The following is a 21,655-nucleotide window of genomic DNA, read 5'->3' on the forward strand; positions in this document are numbered from 1 at the left end:
TGAACCTATAGGGGGTCTGATTTTATTTGCAAGTTCCTCACCTATGGAAATGAAGTGGTCATTTAAGTTGTTTGCCAGTAAGGAAATGTTGCCATCCAAAGAATCCGGTAGCACTGGTGACTTCTGGCCTCTGTTTATGACTTTATTTAAAACTGCCCAAGTTTTTTTAGAGTCACCTTGGGCTGCACTAATATGTTCTGAATAGTAGCTACATTTGCTTTTTACCGCCGTTGTTGGGATAAATTTGATAACCCTACCTTAAGCCTAAACTAAAGACTCTGGATGAGTGTAAAATATTATGTCTGTAATGTTAAATACAATTAGAAAACGATTTATTTAAAAATATATATATATATTTAAAAAAGGCATGGCCGATATTTTTTTGCCGATTCTGATACTTTGAAAATGACGTTATCGACATCTCTAGTTAACATTGTTTTATAGTTGATAAACTAATGTTGACGAATAGTTGATTTATGATTGACCGGGAAATATGAGTGAAAAGTCATTGAATTATGGATGAGCGGGCGTTTTGGTCGAAAACATAACATTGATTCAGCGGTGTTCTGATATTAATAATAATCGAAATTATGTTTGTAAGGTTTCAACGTTGAAACGACATTAATTGAGGCTGCAAAAGTGACGATGATTCAGCGATATGAGATCGACATCTTTTCAACGTCGGTCTGCTATCTGGGGAGTTAATAATAATTGGGAAAGATGATCTAAGATAAGGGTGTTTTGAGTAAAGAGCGTATGTGACTTCGTAAGTCAAGGCACTTGGTACATAGTTGAGGCATGAGTCGATGGCGACACCCCCGAGTGAGGTCACGTTGCGTGGCCCTGTCCCGTGACGCTCCCGATGGGCGGGTCGTCAACAACAGTCGCTGTGTATGTGTATGTGGAGGTAGTAACGCCGCAGCAGGGAAGGAGCTGGAGTGTGTCGTGTTTTGAATTAGCCCCGCAGACAGCCAACACCGACCGGAGGGCAGCAGTATTCAGTCGGGGCCTGTGGATAAGATGGCGGATGTAGGGAGCGATGAAACGCGGACGGCTCTCCCTTCGGCATCCCACCACAACGGTCCGGTGGCGGTGACCGCACCGGCGGCGGGCACCGCGGGCCTCAGCCCGGCAACTGTGACGTCGGGTCCGCGTATGGTGCGGATTGTCAAGTCCGAGTCGGGCTACGGTTTCAATGTCCGCGGGCAGGTCAGCGAAGGCGGCCAATTGCGGAGCATCAACGGGGAACTGTACGCTCCTCTCCAGCACGTCAGCGCCGTGTTACCCGGCGGAGCTGCGGACCGGGCGGGCATCGCAAAGGGTGACCGGATTCTGGAGGTGTAAGTCGGCTTCGGCCCCCGTTAGCCACCGTCACTCGTGGTTAAACTGTTGCTTCATTCCTTCTGAGCGTGTGTTGACCACGTTAAGACGTCCGTCACTACCAGCGTTATTAAAAACATTTAGATATTTTAAATAACAAACAAAAGTGTGGTTTTGGACATTTTGAAAGTCAAGCAGCTTATATAAGTTGCACTACGAGCTGTGCATGTTGATTAGCTCTCGTCAGGCTGCTAGCCCAGGTAGCTAACGTCTCGTCGAGAACATCCCGGGTTTTCTTCTTCTCATTCAGCCTGGCTCTCTCGGGGAATGCGGCCACAGTATTTTATGGAAACCTTCCTTAAATATTCCCCGACACATTGACAGTTTGAACCCCGGTAGTCTTGTGGACAATGGACCGCAGTGTTGCCCCTCCGATTTGTCATCGCGTGAGTGACACCGCCTGACGGGCTAGCCAAACACTCTGCAATGTTTGCTCCCCCTTTTCATCCGTTATCCACATTTACTCTCATATAAACAGTCTTATTTAAATATTTAGGCTTTTGGCTTATATGTGTATTATGTATTCTTTCCACAACGTGTCCGTTGGTTGGGTGTTGGTCAAAATATTAGGTACACCTTAAAGGACATCCTGGAGCTTTCAAAGACAGCAGTGTTTGGCTAATGTTTAATCAATTAATGCATATGTATCACATTCTTATCATGTCAAAATATAATCGTAATGGTTTGTTACATAAGAGACAACAATATAAGAATCAAAGCAACAATTTAACTCATTGCCATCCATTGACAAGAATAGACCTCCAGTGTCATTTAAACTAGGACAGCTGGCAGTGAATGCTTATTTTCTATGCCAGTGACTATACTAGACGTCTAATTTTGACTGGAAGGGGCCAATGAAGGAATAATCGCTGCAAGCCTCTACAATAGCTAACAATGCAGAAGAAGCTGCTTAATTAGATTTGCAATCAATTTATTCTGGCCATCATACTACGTTGGATCTTTATCCATCTTTGTTTCCAAGGAATGGACAAGAAAGCTCTGTGAGGGTCAGAGGTGGGTAACGCATTACATGCACTCCGGCACATATACTTGAGTATTTTTTTTTTGGGGGGGGGGGAGAAAAATTTACTTCTAAGAGTAGTTTTACTAAGCCCCATACTTCTTAGTTTAACTTTAATAGATTTGTGAAGGAGAAAAAGCTACTCTTACTCCGCTTCTTTGGGCTACACAAAAGCCGTTACATATTTCCTTTTTCTTCACATTAGATTTATTTATTTATTTATTTATTTATTTTTTGCCAGCAATCAGAAGAGTAGCTCTACCAATTTCCCCAATGAGATGTCGCAACAGTAATCACATTACTCTATTATACCAATCAGACGCAAGCTTACTGTTCTATGATCACGGCAGCCTGTTCAATCACATGGTGTCTTTAAAGCACCGTAAAAAATGAAGTACTTGACATAGAGCGCTGCCCTCAACATGACTCAAAAGTAGTGCTGCAACAATTAATCGATTAACTCGAGTAATTCGATAGGAAAAAAGATTCAAATAAACTTTGCTGCTTCGAGTATTTGTTGAATTCAAGTGGCGTTGCAATGGTTTGTTTTGAAAGCGTTTGTATTTAGTTTTACTGATTTGAGTGGATACACTGCCCTCTTTTGGCAACAGTGAAAATGATAACTCATTTCACATGACTGAATCCAGCTGTTCCCTGTTAAGACCAACATAAGCTAAGTTTGTGTTTGAGCTGTTTTTTTGTTTGTTTGTTTTTTTTAATGCATTTGTAATTTAGTTTATAGCTATATCTAGCTGTTTTTTGTGGGAATATGTGTTTGAACCATTTGGTAAGAGCATTGAAAAAAAATTAGTAGCTTATAGCATTTAAGCTAATGGAGTTTTGCTATGTAAGTTAGCCAGTTGTTGTTTTGTTGTACTTAAATCCTCATATTAATTTTTTTATATCGTTTGAGGCTCATTTCAGTTGTTTTATTTTTTGTTGTTGTTCCTTATCCAATTACTCGATTATTCAAACTAACTAGTTCATCGATTAATCGACTACTAAATTCATCGATAGCTGCAGCCCTACTCAAAAGTGTAAAATTTAACCTTTCTCCTAGTTTTTATTTGCCACCAATTGACTGCGGAAAACTGGAGCTCAGAGCCTTTTAATTTCATAATAGTAACTATGAAGGAACTATTCACCATTAAAACTAGGAACTATTTTCTCCACTAGAGGGCACTCATGCTCTTTGGACAAATTTCTGCCATTTTTTTTCTCTGGCCGGAATTCAATGATTTTTTTTTTTTTTTTTTGGTATTTCTTTGGCATAATAGTTATGTAATGGGTTATTGTACAGTATCATTGTAACAACAGTTCAAACAGATAACTTTGTATTCTTTTCACTAAATACTATTTACCTTTACTTGAGTACATTTTTTGGATGACTACTTTTACTTGGGTAATATTATTTTGAATTAACGTTACTCTTACTTCAGTACAATTTTTGGCTACTCTACCTATCCACCTCTGGTGAGGTTGCGTGTGTCATCAATGAAAATCCCACAGATTTTCATAAATTGGCACGTCACTGAAGTTTATTTTATTACTTGATGGGTGGGTAAGCACTCCAGAGACTCTATTTAAATACAAGCAATTAAGAAGTCAATTTTCCATGATATGCACCCACAAAGTCTGAAAGTCACGACATGCGAATGTAACCTTGGGGAGTTGAAAAGCTAAAATTAGAGCAAGAGAACTGAAACAAGCTATGACTTTAGTTGCTTCGCCATCAAAAATATATTGCGCCAAAATGTGTGTTTGGGTATTAGGCCAATTGACATCATAAATTTTGCTAAACAAACACAAATGATTCTGTTTTCATTTTGCCACAAGCATGGCTTTGATGTACTATTAGTCACACTTCAAGTGAATGTGACGTATTGCAAAGAATAATTCACTGGTGGATTGTATGAATATAAAAAGGCTGTATAGATTCATATTTGTGGCATTGTCATTTCTTTTTGTGCGATTTACAGTATATTTTGGAAATTAAAATATTTTTTTGAACAGCATACACACATTGACGAGAAATAACACTAAAGTAACCTGTTTTACATGTCACGCAAGTTGCAGTTCATTTTGTCTTAACTTTTATTGAGTCAGTCTACATGTTTGACTAACTGAACTTGTTTCATATAAAAATGATAAGAAATGAACAATGATAACCATGACTTTCCACCAACTGTCACGTCTTGCTTATCACAGCGCGGCTGCTGTTCTTGTGTCAGTGTGACCAGTTGCATGTTTAGTCACCAGTCTTAATAAATACAATCAGGAGAAAGAAACTCAGGTTAATGGCAAAAAAGGTAAAACACCTTTTTTAGCATATTCTTTTTTTTTTTTTTTTTAATTCGTATTGTGACAGTAAAAATTAGCTAGGCTAGTCAGTCATAACAAAACAAAAATGTATTTTTAAACTTCAAAGCTCACTCACAACATCAACAAAGTGGGAGGTTTTAACAACTGCAGCTAACAAATATTGAATTTATCCTCACATATTCAACGCGATTTGCCTTTTATAATCGAAGCTGACCTTTTTAAGGGCATCACGTGTGAATTTTGGTATTGAATAATAGGCAATTGGCACGTCACACACTCCTGGGCTGCCCCGCTGTTCTGCATAGGAAGATTACCAGAGACACCCGATGCTGCTACCATCTGGCCTCAGTCAAGTCCAACGAGCAGGTGTATGATGGCAAAGCAAAGTACAAGGCAGCTTATTCACGTCTTACCTGATCACAAGCATTTGTATTTTTATTGAGGAACAATTCAAAACTGGTTTACATTATTGACAGAAGTATTTCGTGAAAAAAAAAAAAACATACTACGTTTGCTATTAAACACACGCTCAGTAAACAATTAGTAGTGCATTGCACTCAAGTATTTTGAGCTTGAAAGAAGAACACCATGTGAAGACCTTCACAATGACAACAGGAATTCAGAACATGCAACGAAAGATTACCAATATATCAATGTCTTCTTAACAGACAGCATAGAGCATGTGTTTTTGTTAACGTCATATGGTGTCATTTCTCCAGCAATGGCGTGAGCGTCGAGGGCGCCACCCACAAACAGGTGGTGGACCTGATTCGCGCCGGCGAGAAGGAGCTGGTCCTGGCCGTGCTCTCGGTCCCGCCGCAGGAGGCAGACGGCCTGGAGGGAGGCGAGGACATACAGCCCAACTACGACTATGGTGACAAGCAAGCCGTGCCCATCTCAATCCCCACGTACAAGCACGTGGAGCAGCACTCTGAGAGGTTTGTGGTGAGTGAGTACCTATTTCATCCAGATTTTTTTTTTTCTTTTTGCAAACTAGTTTGATGTATTAATTGTATATATTGTATTTTTTTTTTTTTTTTTTTGCAAACTGTACTTTAATGTATAAATTGTATATATTGTATTTTTTATGACAGTCCTTGTGCAGAAACCAAGGTTCCTACCTTGGCAGTGCTGTTTTTGGCAGCCCTTTTAATTTTTGTTTTAGTCTTAGTCTATTGGACAAAAATGCTTATTTGTCTTAGTCATATTTTAGTCATTTCAAAATGTATTCGTCTTTGTCTAGTTTTGGTCGACGAAATCTCATACAAATTTCGTCTAGTTTAAGTCAACAGTTACTCAAAATGTTTTCTTCTGTAAAATTCAAAAGTTTTACTCTACACATAAATAAAGGTCTCCAACAATTTCGAATGATCATGGACAGACGAGCACATATTGTAGTGTCTACAAGGACTACGCCAACTTGGTGATGATAATAAACACTCAGCAGGAAATATAGTACATCATTTTCAAATAAACCTACCTGGAAGCCACAAACTGTGTGTTTAAAAAAAAAAAAAAAAAAAAAAAAAAAAAAAAAGATGTCCGAGCGTTTGACACTGGGAAGTCCGGGATTTTTTTTTGTTGCTATTCTTAGAGTCTAGCCACAAGTTACAAGCAATCAGTATTTCTCCGTAATTGCTCATGTACCAAACAAAACAGCTTACAAAAGCTATTAGCTGATTGCCATTTGGTTAACTGGCTCTCCTCTAGATTTACTAACCAGAAAAGCCAAGTGGCTCTGCTTTAGACTGGCCAGTTTTTTAAGAGGACGCTCATCATCTGAAGCTAATGCTAACGCTAAGAGTTACATTTAATGTCTGATGATCACTCACCACAGACCTTTAAAGGCTAAAGGAGCATTGCAAATTCTTTCATGCCAAAATAAGAAAACTTACTGTGTTTCCAAACAAGCAAGATGGAGCGCAACCAAGCTTTAGACAGATCCTAAACAGCCGTGAGTAAAGTGAGGGAGAGGCGCAGCACATTTTACATGAGTGACACGACCCAAACACTGCTACAATGCAAGCTGACGTACTCCACATACCTTATGAAAATGTCACGCATTGTGAACATATGACAGAAACTATGTCTCATTTTTGTCTCGTTGTCGTCTCGTCAGACAAAAACTTGCATTTGTCCCGTTGTATTCAAGTCTCCCAAGCCACATTTTTAGGAAAAAAAAATGTTCGTTGATGCACGAAGAAATATTTTCATTATCGGCATTGTTGACGAAAACAACTCTGTACATAGGTAAATATAACCCATAACTCCAGTGCGGCTCAATTATTTTCTGTTACGTCTCCCCCAAGAAGACATAAACATTTGCCCCCCCCCCCAACCCTTTGCCGCCTCTGTAAATAGTATTTGTATATAAAATTATTATTATTATATGGACACTTCTGTATAACATTGTGTCCTTTTTTAAGATTAAAGAAAAAAAGTAACATAGATCAACTTACAATGAAGTATCTTATCAACATTGTTTTACTTAACAGAAAAGACCTAAAGCGCATCAGTTTGCCTGAATTAAAAAATGTCTCATCCAAACTGTAGAAATACACTCAAAGTACCTTTTGTGACCATTTGATACTTAAAAATAAAATTTTATAAAATCAATAAATAATAATAAATTCAAATTGATTAGCAACATTAACTTATGAGGACAAACCATTTGACCGAAAAAACAACAACAACAACAAAATTAGTAGGAAAAAAACGACAGTGTCATTGGACAGAGGGACAGTTTTTATTTTTGCTGCAGGCAATATCAGCTCCTTTGAACTGAGCAACTTGGTATGCCACCTTGTATGATGCTAATAGTGCTTGCAGGTTTACTGATTTAACACTGACAAAGCGGGACGATTGTTGGCAATATTCGTCACGTTTTCAAATTTAAGTGGCTGATTGGTGTCTTATGTCTTTTAAGTGACGTCTTAATTGATTCGACTTACTGCTGTCCGCTGTATTTTTAAACACAGCAGACTGGTCTTTCCCCGTCTTCCACTGTGTTAAAAGTCAAAGGCAAAAGTCAAACGCTACATATGCTTCGTCATATTTCCTCATCTTAGCTCTTCATATCTCCAGTACTGTTTGCTGTGTGCTCTTGTTTGGTTCAAAAATACTACTACTGCAAAAATGTTTGTTCCCCAAGGTCACGTGGACCACGTGCCCCCATTTTTAGAGAAGTACAGCATTACTCTGTGATGTGCACTTATTGTGCAACTTGTGCGGTAACGTAAACGATAAACAAACTTGATTTGTTTATTATCAAACCAGTAACAGAAAGAGAATTTTCTGCACACTCAATTGGAAATAGTGCCCTGTTGTTCAATAACAGAATATGAATTGTATCTTATTCATCAATGAATTGTTTGTAAGAAAAAAAGTAACTGGTTAATTGATTGTTAAAATCGTTATTTGCAGACATAGATTGCTCTCTATTGTGGTAAAATGCTTAATATGTGTCATTTGTATATGATTATTCAATTAAGTGATTGAACAATTGGTGGTGTAACAAATTCTCAAATTATTCGATAACTGCTGCCTCAATTTAGATTTTTATATTGTTTTTATATTTGAAAATTACTTGGTGTATGTTTTAGTTTTCAACAAAATTCTGAAATAATAATATGAACGTTATAAATACTAGTATTTTACAAGCGCTAATAGTACTGAATTATGTAGATTCGTTTTCGTCAATGTCGTCTACAATGTTTGAAAATGAAAATAAAAGTGGGACTCCATGATATATTGGAAAATGTGGGTCCCACTTTAGAACTCCTGCTCTCCAGCCACACTTTCAAACTTGTCTTGAAATGTAAAACAATAGAGGTTGAGTACATTGAGGACCTTTTTAATATATTATATAGTGGAAACGAGGTTGACTAATGCTATCACTGATTCCATGCAACTCTCAGGTGTACAACGTGTACATGTCGGGCCGGCAGCTGTGCTCCAAGCGCTACAGGGAGTTCGCCATCCTCCACCAGAACCTGAAGCGCGAGTTCTCCAACTTCAACTTCCCCAAGCTTCCTGGCAAGTGGCCCTTCTCGTTGTCTGAGCAGCAGTTGGACGCCCGCCGTCGTGGATTGGAAGAATACCTGGAGCGAGGTGTGATTGTCAACATTTAAATACTCTCAAGAGTTTCTTGAAGGCTTTTTGACATACTGTTTTTCATGCTTCCGCCTTTTCTCAACACATCTAGTTTGTTCTGTTCGGGTGATCGGGGAGAGCGATATCATGCAGGAGTTTCTCTCGGAATCAGACGAGGTACTTGAATGTTTTATTTAGCCGAATATAACCAGACAAAAATCCACCTGTGAAATTGCTGTGCAGTAATAATTGCACATGAAATCCCACATTAGCGTTAGGGATTAACACTGCATATTGGCCTTATTATCTTGTTTGTTTAGATCATCTGGCACATCTTGTTCTTAATTCTCTGTGCAAAACGCCACGTCTTTTCCATTTAACGTAGGGTTTAAAGAACTTAAGCGCACAAGAACTATATTTGATGTTAATTTGTATTTCTTAATTCATAAATGTAAAAAATCCTTCATCCACACAGAACTACAATGGTGTGACAGACGTCGAGCTGCGCGTGGCGCTACCCGACAAGACAACCATCTCAGTCAGGGTGCGCAAGAACAGCACCACAGACCAAGTTTACCAGGTCGGGGTCTCACCTCTGCTGGTTTTTGCTTCAATATTAAAATAATGACTGTAATTGTGATTATGTTCCACTGCTCTTTCTGCAGGCATTAGTGGTGAAAGTTGGAATGGACAGTATTATGGCTAGCTATTTTGCCTTGTTTGAGGTCATCAATCATACATTTGGTAAGAGACGTATTTGAATTAAATTTGAAGTGTTCAATAATGAATGAAGATTTTAGTCATGTTATGTGCTAGCCAAAGAGAGCCCCAACAAACTCTTGAGCTTTATCTGTAATGCCGCTTTTATTCCTGGTCAAAATATGATAGCAAACATATAGGAAGGTTTACTATATGTGAGCATTTTTGGTGTATAATTGATGCAGACACTCATCTTTTTTCCCTTTTAATATTATTATGTTCCAGTGCGAAAACTTGCTCCCAACGAGTTCCCGCACAAGCTTTACGTGCAAAACTACACGTCGGCCGTGCCGGGCACTTGCCTTGCACTTCGAAAGTGGCTCTTCAGTTTCCAAGAAGAGGAACTGCTCCGAGACAACCCGCTGGCACTGCACTACTGCTTTCATCAGGTAATGATTAGCTTCTGCATCTAGTAAGACTTGAGTTTTAACCAGAAAAAAAACCTGAATAGCACTGAATCGATCTTTTCTCTCTGCCCGCCGTTGCTATCCAGGCACTGGATGATGTGAAGAAGGGATTCATAAAAACGGAGGACAAATCCTACCAGCTGCAGAAGCTGGCAGAGCAGCGCAAGATGGCCACGGTCAGTGCCACAGACCCGTCTTTGTCTAGGCAGGGAACTCTGGGCCACTGCTACTATACATACTAGAGCCATTACTGGAAGTTCACAAAGATGAACAGAAACTGCGTTTAGAATTAAACCCTCTCCTCTTGTGTTGGGGATGGAGATGCATCAGGGCCCCTTGGTCATTTTGAGCAGTAAAATCTTTGAGAAATCTAAGTCGCAGTGACTTCCCTGAGTAAAAATCGGTGAGGCGAGATGTAATTTTGTGCCCGTTTTTGTCGCCTGTCAGTATCTGAGCCAGCTGCGTTCCTGCGAGGGCTACAACGAGGTGGTTTTCCCCCACTGCTCCTGCGACTCCCGGAGGAAGGGCCACGTTGTCACGGCCATCAGCATCCATCACTTCAAACTGCACGCCTGTACTGAGGATGGCACGCTGGAGGTGAGCGTGCAACAGTGTTTTCCAACCTTCATTGTGACAAGGGGTGTGACAATATATCAAAAAAGTGATATATCGCGACACTTTGAAGCCAAAAAGGTTATCTACATGTTCCCACCAAGAATCGATATATGGTTTTAAAACGGTGTCACTTTTTAAAAAAAAAAAGCAAGACACCAGGTTGCTACCAAAATCTTTATTAGAGTAGTGTCTGAGTTAACTCATTTGCTGCCATTGACCTTTTAGACATCCAATTCATTTTGGCTGGAAGGGGGTGAATTAACGAATGTTACAGTTTAAGTACATTGGGCGTCTTGCGCTGTCAATGGCACTGAAACCAGAGCATTGACAACCAGTGTTCTTGGTTTTTTGGGGTATTTACAGGTCATTTCTTGTTAATTGTAGGGTATTTACAGGTCACTTGCTGTTCAGTAACCCAAAATCAACAGGAAGTGACCCATAATTATTTAGTTTTTTAAAAAAAAATTTAACTTTGGGGGGGGGGGGGGGGGGTTCTTAAATTGTTTTTTATTACGGAGCCCCTAAAGGGACATTGACAGAAATAAAATAAATTTAAGCAATTTAGAAACAATCTGGTACACATTAGCATTACATAACATTTAAGCTAGTGGACTTTTGCTATGCAAGTTAGTAGAGCTGAAAGAATACTCGAGCAACTCGAGTAACTCGAGTTTAAAAACTGATCCGAGTAATTTTATTCACCTCGAGTAATTGTTTATTTTGACAGCTCTAAGCATCACGTTTTGCTCGGACTACTTTTAATGCGGGACAATGCGCTGATGTCACGTGCGTAGAGGAAGAAGCAAAAAAAAAAAAAAAAAAAACTTACATCAGCCGACAGCCGCTACAAACGACGCCGATGTTGCTAAATACTTTCCCGCACGATGCTACTTTGATAGCAGGTAGCGTCTGATGAGTCTCATAGAGATCACACGTATGTCGAACTAGATGCGAAATGACAGACTCTGCCGCGTCTGGGCAGCGTTAGTAAACAGCCGCCATCTTAAAGCAGTAGAGCGCTAAGTGCTAATAAAGAGCGCTAAATGCTAATAAATAAGATTAACGTTACTGTCACTAGCTCACGCATACAGGCTTTAACATAACATAGCGTTGTGGAGTGATGAGGGTGTAAAATAAAAACTCAATAATGCTAACTATCAATTTTAGCTCAGTAGTCATTGCTGGATAAAACACTAAGTAGCACTGCTCCATAATGTGCTCCAATACAGCCTGTATCATACATTTATTTTGAACACTGCAAAAACTCAAAATCCTATCAGAACTTACAGTTTAGACTAACTTAAAACTTAACTAGAACTTAAAAATGGCTTGACACAAATAGAAATTCAATTGAAACACGTCGGAAAAAATCTTTCAAGTGATGTGTGTTATCAAGCGTAACGGCATTTTTAGGATTTTTTTTTTTTTTTAATAAGATCTAAAGGTTTTTTGAGTGAAAGCAGTGAATTAGTCTTTTTTTTAAGTCTTTTTTTTTATTCTAGTTACATCTGAGATGCAATTGTAGATGAAATGTCTTGTTTTCTCATGTGTATTTATAATTGCTCTTCACCTACAAATATATTTGTTTTATCCGATTAATCGATAGAATTTTCAGTCGATTACTCGATTACTAAAATATTCGATAGCTGCAGCCCTACAAGTTAGCCAGTTGTTTTAAACATTAGCATTATATAGCACTTGAGCTAGCGGACTTTTTTTCTATACAAGTTAGCCAATAGCGTACTGCACGAATGCTATTTGGCTTGACGTTGCATCGTAAAGCGGGAATGGGGACATTATAGACACACCCTCGCATACGGACCATTATATTTCTGCTATTTTTCTCCGGCAATCTTTCAAAAACGAACGTGCCGATCAAGCACTGCTGATGTGGAGCTTTCAGAAACGACTCTAGACATTACGACATGTGAAGGATGTTTTCTTCATATGTTTCCCGAAACCAAAAACTCGGAGGAAAAAATGTGAAGAATGGATCAACCTGCGCGGACGTTTAACACCAGCAAGGTGAAGCCATTCACATTTCATATTCAGTAAACATTTTGTTGGGTTGGCGTGGTCGTCAACTAGTGACACTAGTTTCAATTCATGGCAGAGAGACGAAAAGAGCTTGTTTACTTTTTATTGTAGAATATCGTAGAATGACTTGATACTGAAACATGTGTCGATAATTGTTGAATTGCCATATCGTAAGATAATCTTTATCGTGAGCCTTGTATAGCGTTATCGTGACCCTTGTATAGCCTATCGTATCGTGAGCTACCCGGAAGTTCCCACCCCTAATTGTGACATTGCATCTATTTTACATTAGAAAATGTACGTTACATTTAGCACCAGAAATGTGACATGCTGTGCTAAAAATGCAAATATTGTCCCTTATAGAATCAGGTGATTGCATTTGAGTGGGGGGAAATGCAGCGCTGGGACACTGACGAAGAGGGCATGGCCTTCTGCTTTGAGTATGCTCGAGGGGAGAAGAAACCTCGCTGGGTCAAGATTTTCACTCCATATGTGAGTGGAAACCCTCAAAGCAAACAGGACAAAAATATTCCTAGACTGATTTGTTTGTGTTGTTTGTTTTTGTCTGGCAGTTCAACTACATGCACGAGTGCTTCGAGCGGGTCTTTTGTGAGCTCAAGTGGAGGAAACAGGTAGGGACCACTCCTTTCCTCTTCCATTCAATCTGGGGGGAGGGAAGCATGTGACTCCCAAGTTCAAATGTCTAAATATGGCTTATTATTAGGCTTATCTTTGAAAACACACTCGGACAGAAAGCTGCTTTTGTATGTGTATGTCTTCTATATTAATTTTAGATTTCTTTGCCCTCAGGTTGAGGAAGAGGCCTCTGATAAAGACAACAAAAACTGCAGCAACAACGGTAAGCACCCTAAACAGAAAACACATAAGGGACGTATCAAATGTCCACATACTTTACAGATACAGAAAAGGACAAAGTTAAGAGTTTACTTTACTCCCCGTTCCTCAAATAAGTGAAAACCGTTGTGGTATTAAGTCCCATTTAAGTAGGTCGCTATTGTTCTGTCATTTCTCCTGTTCCAATTCTATCCATCCTTCTGATTGATATTTAAAGGTTTATTGGTAAACCTCCACATCAGATCATTTGTCAGGAAGCCCTGTCTCGCCTCGGAGAAAAAGTCTCCGCCGCTTATCTTGGTGTGCGATCTTGTTAGACCGGCAGCAATGCAAGAGTATTGTGTGCTCAATCACGAGTCATGGGGAGGACAATGAAATGATTAGAAAGCAAAGAGCAGGTAGTTTCTGGTGTGAGGAAGGTTCACATTTTAAATTTCAATTGCATTTTACTTTAGTAGAATCTGAAACAGTGGATATAAAAACTCTGTCTTGGGGTTTTTTTTGTGTGTTTTTTTTTTTTTTTTTTTTTTTTGTGTGTGTGTGTGTGTGATATAAAAATAGTGTCAAACTCATCTTGTTCATGGGCCACATCATAGTTATGGTTTCATTCGGCGCTGCTGTAGCCCATAAACGCCCGCAACATGGAGCAATTCTCGGAGAAACCCGAAATTTGAAAAACAAGATCTTAATGGAACCTTTTTTTTTTTTTTTTTTTTTTTTTTTCCAAATTTGTAAAATTTTTTATAAGATTTTTTTCTCTGGAGATGCATGTGTTGACTTGCATCCATCAATTTTTTGGAGAAGGAAATCTCATCATTCTGAATTAGTCTCAAAATGGTGAAATTCTAAGTGTAACACATATGTCACGCTGGTTAATGCCCGCCAACTTGGGCTACCACACTTTATCGACAACTAATGCATTAGCAAATAAGATCGACCAGCATTTTCATTGTCAATTATTCACTTAGAGACATTGTTCACCTCAAAATGTAAAAAAAAAAAAAAAATTTACTTTAAAAAACAAGATTAAAAACAAAAATGTTCAAAACGGTACTTTTTTTTAAATTCTTTGATTTTGATTTCTGTAGTCCCTGATCTTTTATTGGAGACAAGAGAATGTTTTATTAGAATTTCATTTTAGTGGAAAAATCTTACGTCGACACATAATTTTACATTTGTGGGCCACACAAAATGATTTGGAGAGCCGAATCTGGCCCGTGTACCACGTGTTGGGCACCTATGATGTAAGAAATGCAACAAAGATAAATTTCTAAACTTTTTCCACCATTAATGTGACCGCTAACCCTACACAACTACATTGAAAACAAAATCTTTTCAAGAGGGGAAGTGAAAATGAGATAGTTGCACAAATGAGCAGACGATCTTTTATAATAGGGATGTGGCTATGTTCAGAATTTACCAGTTCAAGCCAAACTCACGTTGAATAGGAGTCAGCCAACATCTGCCACCATTTACAGCCCCTATGATTAAACAGACCAGCAAGATCAAATGCTCTCGGGGCCATTCGAGGATGTTCGGCAGGGATGACATGTTGGGTCTGTGTTGCAGAGTTTCTCCCACCCCTGGAGACGCAGCAGAAGGGATGGCGCCACCTAGGGGGGGAGATTGCCACATCCTAAACGAAATCAAAACCACAACTACATCCCACACTGAACTTTTCCACTTGCATCGCCACACCCACCCCGAGAGCGTGCCCATCGACCACACCTGGAATTGAGAGACGGGCGGAGTAAGCTCAAACTGGGATCGACCTTTTTCCCCTAAAGGGGGGATAGGAATATGTCACACATTAAGCTTGGGATACTTATCAGGACGAGCGATGAAAGGAAGTCAGCTTTCATTTCATTACACCGGATCTCCATACTGTGTGTCTGTGAGACGCTTCCCTCCCGCAAGCACATTCGTCTGGTGTGCGACAGACAGGAGAGCATACCGGAGTCCAGACTGCGAGCGGTGCGACGATACGCTCGGCTTGGAGCTAACCCATGGAACTAAGATGAAGCAAAAAGGGAGGGAAACTGACTGGTGCAGTGAAGAAAAACAAGTGGTGTTCCACTACCGAAAGATGCAAAAGTCTGATGCTGGACATGAACAAAGAAGTTTTCTATTAAGTCGGATCTGTAATTTTTGTTTGTTTGTTTGTCTGAAACACAGGTGACGCAAAATGTAACTATTATAATTGTATGTTTAACAAGCTTTTTTTCCCTGATCAAATATAGATTAATATAAGAGCTATAATTATTGAATTATTGATGAATGAACATGAATTGAATGGAAAGGTGTTTGAGCATTTTTTTGATATCTGGAGTTTCTTCTTGACGTCCATTTACTTTCTTAGTCCTCGCCAGTAAGACTATTTAACACACTGCAAAAGCTGAATATGATATCGTATTAGTAAGACACTACTAGAGCCCATTTTGGCCAACTAGTACGCTATTAAAACTTACTGGTAAACTATTTTACTACACTTGTAACACCAAAATGCTCATTTGTAATGTTGCCTCACACTTGTGCAGAAACCACACAGAAGTAGATAAATGAATATAAGCAAAACACAGTCATGCTACTAGTGCATAGCATTCATACCATTGTTTAGAGAAAATAGGGTACTAGCTCAATGACCTTGCACTCTTTTTAATGACATTTCTGCATCCTAAGCTGAAAAAAATAATTGGTGGATTTTCTTGATAAAATCATCTTAAGTAAATTTTACTGAACTTAATATTGCAAGCAGTAAAATTTACTTAATAAAAGTAAGTGCAAATTGTTACAATGATTTTATCACGTAAATCCACCAGTTATTTTTTTCAGTGTAGTAAGAGCACACAAGAAATAAGGCAAAACTACAAGTGCAAATTTTCATCTACTTCGTTTTACTATAGTGTTCACTGTTGTTAGTAGTGAAGACAAGTAGCGAACATTAGATAAACCTTAAAATTGGATTTAAAGGATATCGAACACGTGCTCAAACTGATTTCCATGCCATTACATAGGAGTCTCCCATTTGTTGTTCTTTTAAAGATAGGTGAAGGGCGACCAGTGTCATGGCATATAGTTCCATAAATGGACCATAGAGGGCAGCAGATGCCAAGTGTTCAGTCCTGTCTGTGAATGTGATTCATGGGGTTGTGAAGCTTCCCTAGAGAAGTGGCCCACCCCTGCGGATGGCCTCATTAACCATGTTAGAAGCTGTATATGCGGGTGTTTAACTTACTGAGCACTGCAGCCAGCTAATTCATACGCCGCAGTATTAGTTGTCTTTTTTAATTAAGTACATCTTGCACTAACCCGATGAGTGCAGGTTTGACCAAATTGTTGGCCCGATGAAGACAAATTCAGGTGTGTCTTGTTGAGGGTTCTGTGGGGAGGACATGGCAAATTTACCTCAGTTCCATGTAGTCTGACTGAAATTGAAGGTGCTTGGCTGCGGGATTATTTTGTGTCAGGTGCTTTTCAGCCTTTGAACACAAGAGGCATGGCAGGATTGCAATGGCATGTTTTGCCGGGATGTTTACTGTTTTGAAGGGTTCTTATCTGTAAAAAATATATATTGTGTATTACAGCCAACTGTCAGCTCTCTAATGGTGTTTGATTGGGTTTCTCAGCAAATCTCTGCCTTACAGGTAGTACCCAAACACTGTAATTTTACACCTTTGTTTTATGCCTAGTGGTCCAAGATTTACGCAACTGCAGATCGAACTTTGCTTGATTGGGTTTCTCTCAGCAGCCATTTTAGAGTATCTTTAACATTCAAAACATTTAGTATTGTGTTTAATCTGTTCTGTGATAATATAAACAAGAAAGGAGTAGTCTTCTTTCACCAGAAAAAAAAAAGTTTTATTTATTTCTGTTAAGCAATCACCAGTAGAACATGGGTTCATTTTACCCTCCAAATAGTTTCTAACACAGAAGTCGAGAAGATAAACATTTTGTAGAAGAAACAAGTTGAGCAGGAAAATTACTTTAACTTTTTTTATTCTGTAGCTTAAGGGACACCTGGAATTTTGGGATAAAAGCAAATAGCAAAATGAAAAGCCAAAACAAAAATGATGAAAAAACACTAACTCACCGCTTGGCTTAAGTGGTACGTCATGGCATTTGCCAGTCACAACATCTCATAATTGTAACAGAAACTTTTAACTAGCATCCATGACACATACAGCAAACTTTTTGCTCTCTCTCCCTCATATTCTACTTGACATGCCGAAATTTCATCCCTTCATTTTTGTCTTCTACTCGAAAACTGCTAATCCAAATTTGCAACACCACCATCTACAGGTATTTGTTAGTCAAGACTATGGTTGGGCATCGTTTGAATTTGAACGATTGCGATTCCACATTTCGATTCCTGTACCAAATGATTCTCGATTCTGATTCTTTTAATAGGCAGGGTCAAAAATACGGTCATTTAGAACGTTACGTTCTAAATGAGGGTCTGATAAGATTTCGGTGTGTTTATTCTGTTACTTTGTTTTCATTTATGTGAAGCGAACCAACACGTTTTTGTGCTAAGCTAAATTGGCCCCTTCATTTGATTTGATCATAACGGAGCTAGTCTTTGCTTCTTCTTCATGGTGTTCGGCAGCAATTTTTTTTCCGATCGGCGGTCAGGGGATTGAAACTTGGAATCAAAATTGAAAAATTCGAACGGTTGCGGGAGAACCGGAGCGTTAGTCCCGGATCCCATCGATGCTCGATGCCCAACCCTAGTCATGACAGTGGTTTACAAATCTGAACTTTATTTACAAACTGGCTGAGACTCTCTTCCATGCCTACCCATTGAAAAACATACTTGACAAACAAACGTAGTAAGTAAATGAATTAGCATAATCTTTTCATAATCCGCGTCTATTTTTCCAGTGCTGTGGCTTAGCTCAATGGCTGCCATTGACAGCTCTAAACGTCCAATTTGGATGTCTAGAGCCGTCAATGGCCAGTCCACCTTTGTCAATGGCAGCCAATGAGTTAAAATAATATCTGCTGTGACTCCCGCTGCTATCGAATCATCACATTGTTTTATTTCCGGAAGGGCAAATGGGAGGCATTTATTTGATAGCGAATACAGCGGAGGCCTCCATTTGAGGAAATATGGTCATTTAGAAGATGGATGGACCTTTTGTTCCCATCGTATGCCGAGAGTGAGACCACCACCTCCCCCTGCTTCTGCTCTGCTATCATCACGCTGCAATGTGGTTGCCACGGCAGCACCATCACCAGCTCCACACGCCTCTGTTCTCTTTTTCAGTCCCGGCAAATCGGCTAATTCCTCTCTATGTAATGGAGTCGAGGCCCTAGTATTATGTGTGTGTGCGTAGATACACACATGAGTGTGTGCCAGTTGTACCCACTCTGTCATCCATCAGCGAGGTGAATGTCACAGTGATCGGTTGCTTGGAAGCGCCGGGAGATGACAGGAATGTTAAAGAGCGCACTCGACATTGTGCGCCAAGAAAGAAAAGAAGAGCCAGAGTTTTTTTTTTTTTTTTAAATAGAAACAATGCCCCGTTTAGATATTTGCCTCCAATTTTTCCCGTCAGGCACGGTTGACCAATGTTAAGCACTTCTGCCTCGCGGCTCTGAAGCTCGGGGTTCAAATTTGGACTTTGTTTTTTTCTTCGCTTCTGACCTGTTTCTTGTGCACCAGAAGTCTTTTTTTTTTTTTTTTTTTTTTTTTTTTTGCGCAAATGTGTTTACGTCGTGTTTCGATGTAACACAATTGCTTGTTACTAACAAATCATAGAAGCGGTTAATACTGACTGCAGTAAATTAGGTTATTTAATTAGTTAAAATAAGATTTACAACACATTGTGATAAGTTCACCATGTGCAGTATTAAAGATGCTTTCATTTGATACACTTGCTCCACAATAATTGTGCTTTTGTCGTATGCTTTTTTTCTCTTTTGTCCATTTGTTTTAAGTGTAAGTTCCACTTTCACTTAATGTATATACTGTGGTACATTGACTTAAGAGTTTACTTGGTCCCATGACTCAGCTCGTGAAGCATTTGTATCACAAATGGTGAGTGAGATTTTGACAAGAAGGAATGTACCCATGAGAGAAAAAAAAAAGAATCACATCAGTGATTATCCCTGTTGCGAACCAAAAAAGTAGCACCAACATAGGTAAGCTGAAGAATTCATGTGTGGGGATAGAATTCCCCCAAATTTATCAAAACTGACAACTTATTTGCGTCTACCGATGCACTTCGGTTCTCTTCTCTGTTTTATGTAGTCAACTCCTCTTTATCATACATTATTCAGAATTCACAAATGGCCCCCCTCCATCTGCCCCAGAGCAGTTATTTTGAGTTTCAATTTGTCACAGAGTGGTACGCTTTGTTTTTGTTATGACTCATTCATTTCACAATTGTTTGTTTTTACTCCCCTGCGCAAATTCAGCAGTTTGTTGCATGTTTGTTCTGCAATCTGGCTGTGACTGAAAAGAAGAAATAAGACTTTTGTCAAGCTCTGACGTCATTTGCAGGTGTAAATGGCTTTTTTTGTTGTTGTTTTTTTTTTATTTTATTTTTGCGCGTGTATTTGTTTAGCCAACCTGTAAATAAGTCGTTTCGGCAGAGGAAGAAAAAAAAGCGCGCTTACGTTTGTCTGACCTTTTAATTTATTGACGAATTTGTGAATGATGCTTTTAGGAGCACAGGACAAAGGACCACGGTTCCCTACTCATGCTGTAAAACGGAGTTTGTTTTTATGTTCAAAAAGAGAAAAGTAAGCAATTGTTTTGCCAACTGACAATAGTAGGAGTGTCAAGATGGAGAATTGAAGAGTTAATAAATTGTAACAACATTTTAAATAAAGTTATATATTGGGGAATGTGTTGGTGGTTTGTCATCTTTACATCTTCGGTGGAACCTTTAATAACTCCAAAATCGATTAAATGATTAAAATGTAGTAAAAAGTAAATACTGAAGGGAATAGTATCTTTTCTTGTATTTACTGTTTCACTTTGTATTACTCTAACACACTTAATATAATCAATCAGGGAATAGTATCTTTTCTCATATTTACTGCTTGACTGTATTACTCTTATCATTTCCGATATAAACTAAATATCTTTTACAGTCCTAGTTTAAGAAAAACAAGTAGAATATATTTGATATTATGAACAGTTGGACTAAAATTATTAGAATTTGCGGTGCCAAGACAACGGGCATATAAGGGCAGAATGGATACAGGATGCCTTCTGACCATGGAAGCCCAACGCATGTCGTGCAGCTGACTGAGCAAGATTGACGCTGACGAGCTGGTGATAGACAAGACATCTAAAAGCCCACGTCTGCACCACCAAATCCCGCAATCAGCTACTCTGGACAGTCCATAAAAAATGACAGAACATCTTGTCTTGTCATGAGGAACATCTGATACGGAGGAACCCGCGACCGAGAAGTGAACACTCAGCACTCACGTGGCGCTGATGATGGCAACATCCTTAACATCCTTTTGCCCTGACAACAATAAAGCCCGAATTCTCCTGTCCAGTCGACAACAAACAATAATCCTAAACAACGCCCGAACACACCCTTCTTCCGGGCCACAGTCTGCCTCAACAGAGCCTTTAAAAGACTGAATGTTTAACTAATCGTTGTCATTTTTCTCGGGAATATTTTGTTGACTTATGATATGGTGACCCTGGATCCAGTTTGCCTCCTTGCCTGAATCTTTCGTTGGAATTTTCATACTTGGATAGAACACTTAGTTTTGTTTTAAGCCTGCAAGCCCTCTTCTGGGAGAAAGATCCTGACCATTCAGGAAAAAAAAACAAAACTGGTGGTTATGCCTCAGGATACACAGACTTACGTGGCTGTTGTATTCTCTGTAGACTCTCAAACTAACCTGCGATGAAACTCCTCACCTTAGGCATTACTGCCATGTAGGAGAATTCAGTCCACAGCAATTCAAAGCACTTCAGTATATATAGCAGGGGGAACACTGTAACTGGATTAAAGTATTGGCTTTAATCAAGCCTACAGGCATGAGCAAGCCAGGCGGAGCGAGTACGCATCCATCAAGCGTCTGGATGGGCTCATCTCTCCACATCAACTCCCTTTCCTCATCCCATGCTTCTTGTCAGCTCCATCGACCAGCCCCTGCTAGCCCGTGCTAATTAAAAATCATTGATTTGTCCCGA

At 39.3% G+C, this 21,655-nt stretch overlaps 1 protein-coding gene across 1 annotated transcript; it reads left to right on the forward strand.

Moving 5' to 3' along the window:
• The first annotated feature begins 844 nt into the window (after window positions 1-844).
• Window positions 845-20,639, forward strand: snx27a (sorting nexin 27a). The gene is made up of 13 exons (XM_057827247.1): window positions 845-1,340; window positions 5,443-5,668; window positions 8,641-8,833; window positions 8,928-8,992; window positions 9,291-9,395; window positions 9,481-9,559; window positions 9,800-9,963; window positions 10,068-10,157; window positions 10,429-10,578; window positions 12,997-13,125; window positions 13,206-13,265; window positions 13,444-13,492; window positions 15,058-20,639. Exons 1-13 carry the CDS (start codon window positions 1,021-1,023, stop codon window positions 15,126-15,128), a joined length of 1,701 nt encoding a protein of 566 aa, XP_057683230.1. The 5' UTR covers window positions 845-1,020; the 3' UTR covers window positions 15,129-20,639.
• The last annotated feature ends 1,016 nt before the right edge of the window (window positions 20,640-21,655 follow it).

The sequence above is a fragment of the Corythoichthys intestinalis genome, chromosome 22 (genome assembly GCF_030265065.1).
Source record: "Corythoichthys intestinalis isolate RoL2023-P3 chromosome 22, ASM3026506v1, whole genome shotgun sequence".
Classification (NCBI taxonomy): Eukaryota; Metazoa; Chordata; class Actinopteri; order Syngnathiformes; family Syngnathidae; genus Corythoichthys; species Corythoichthys intestinalis.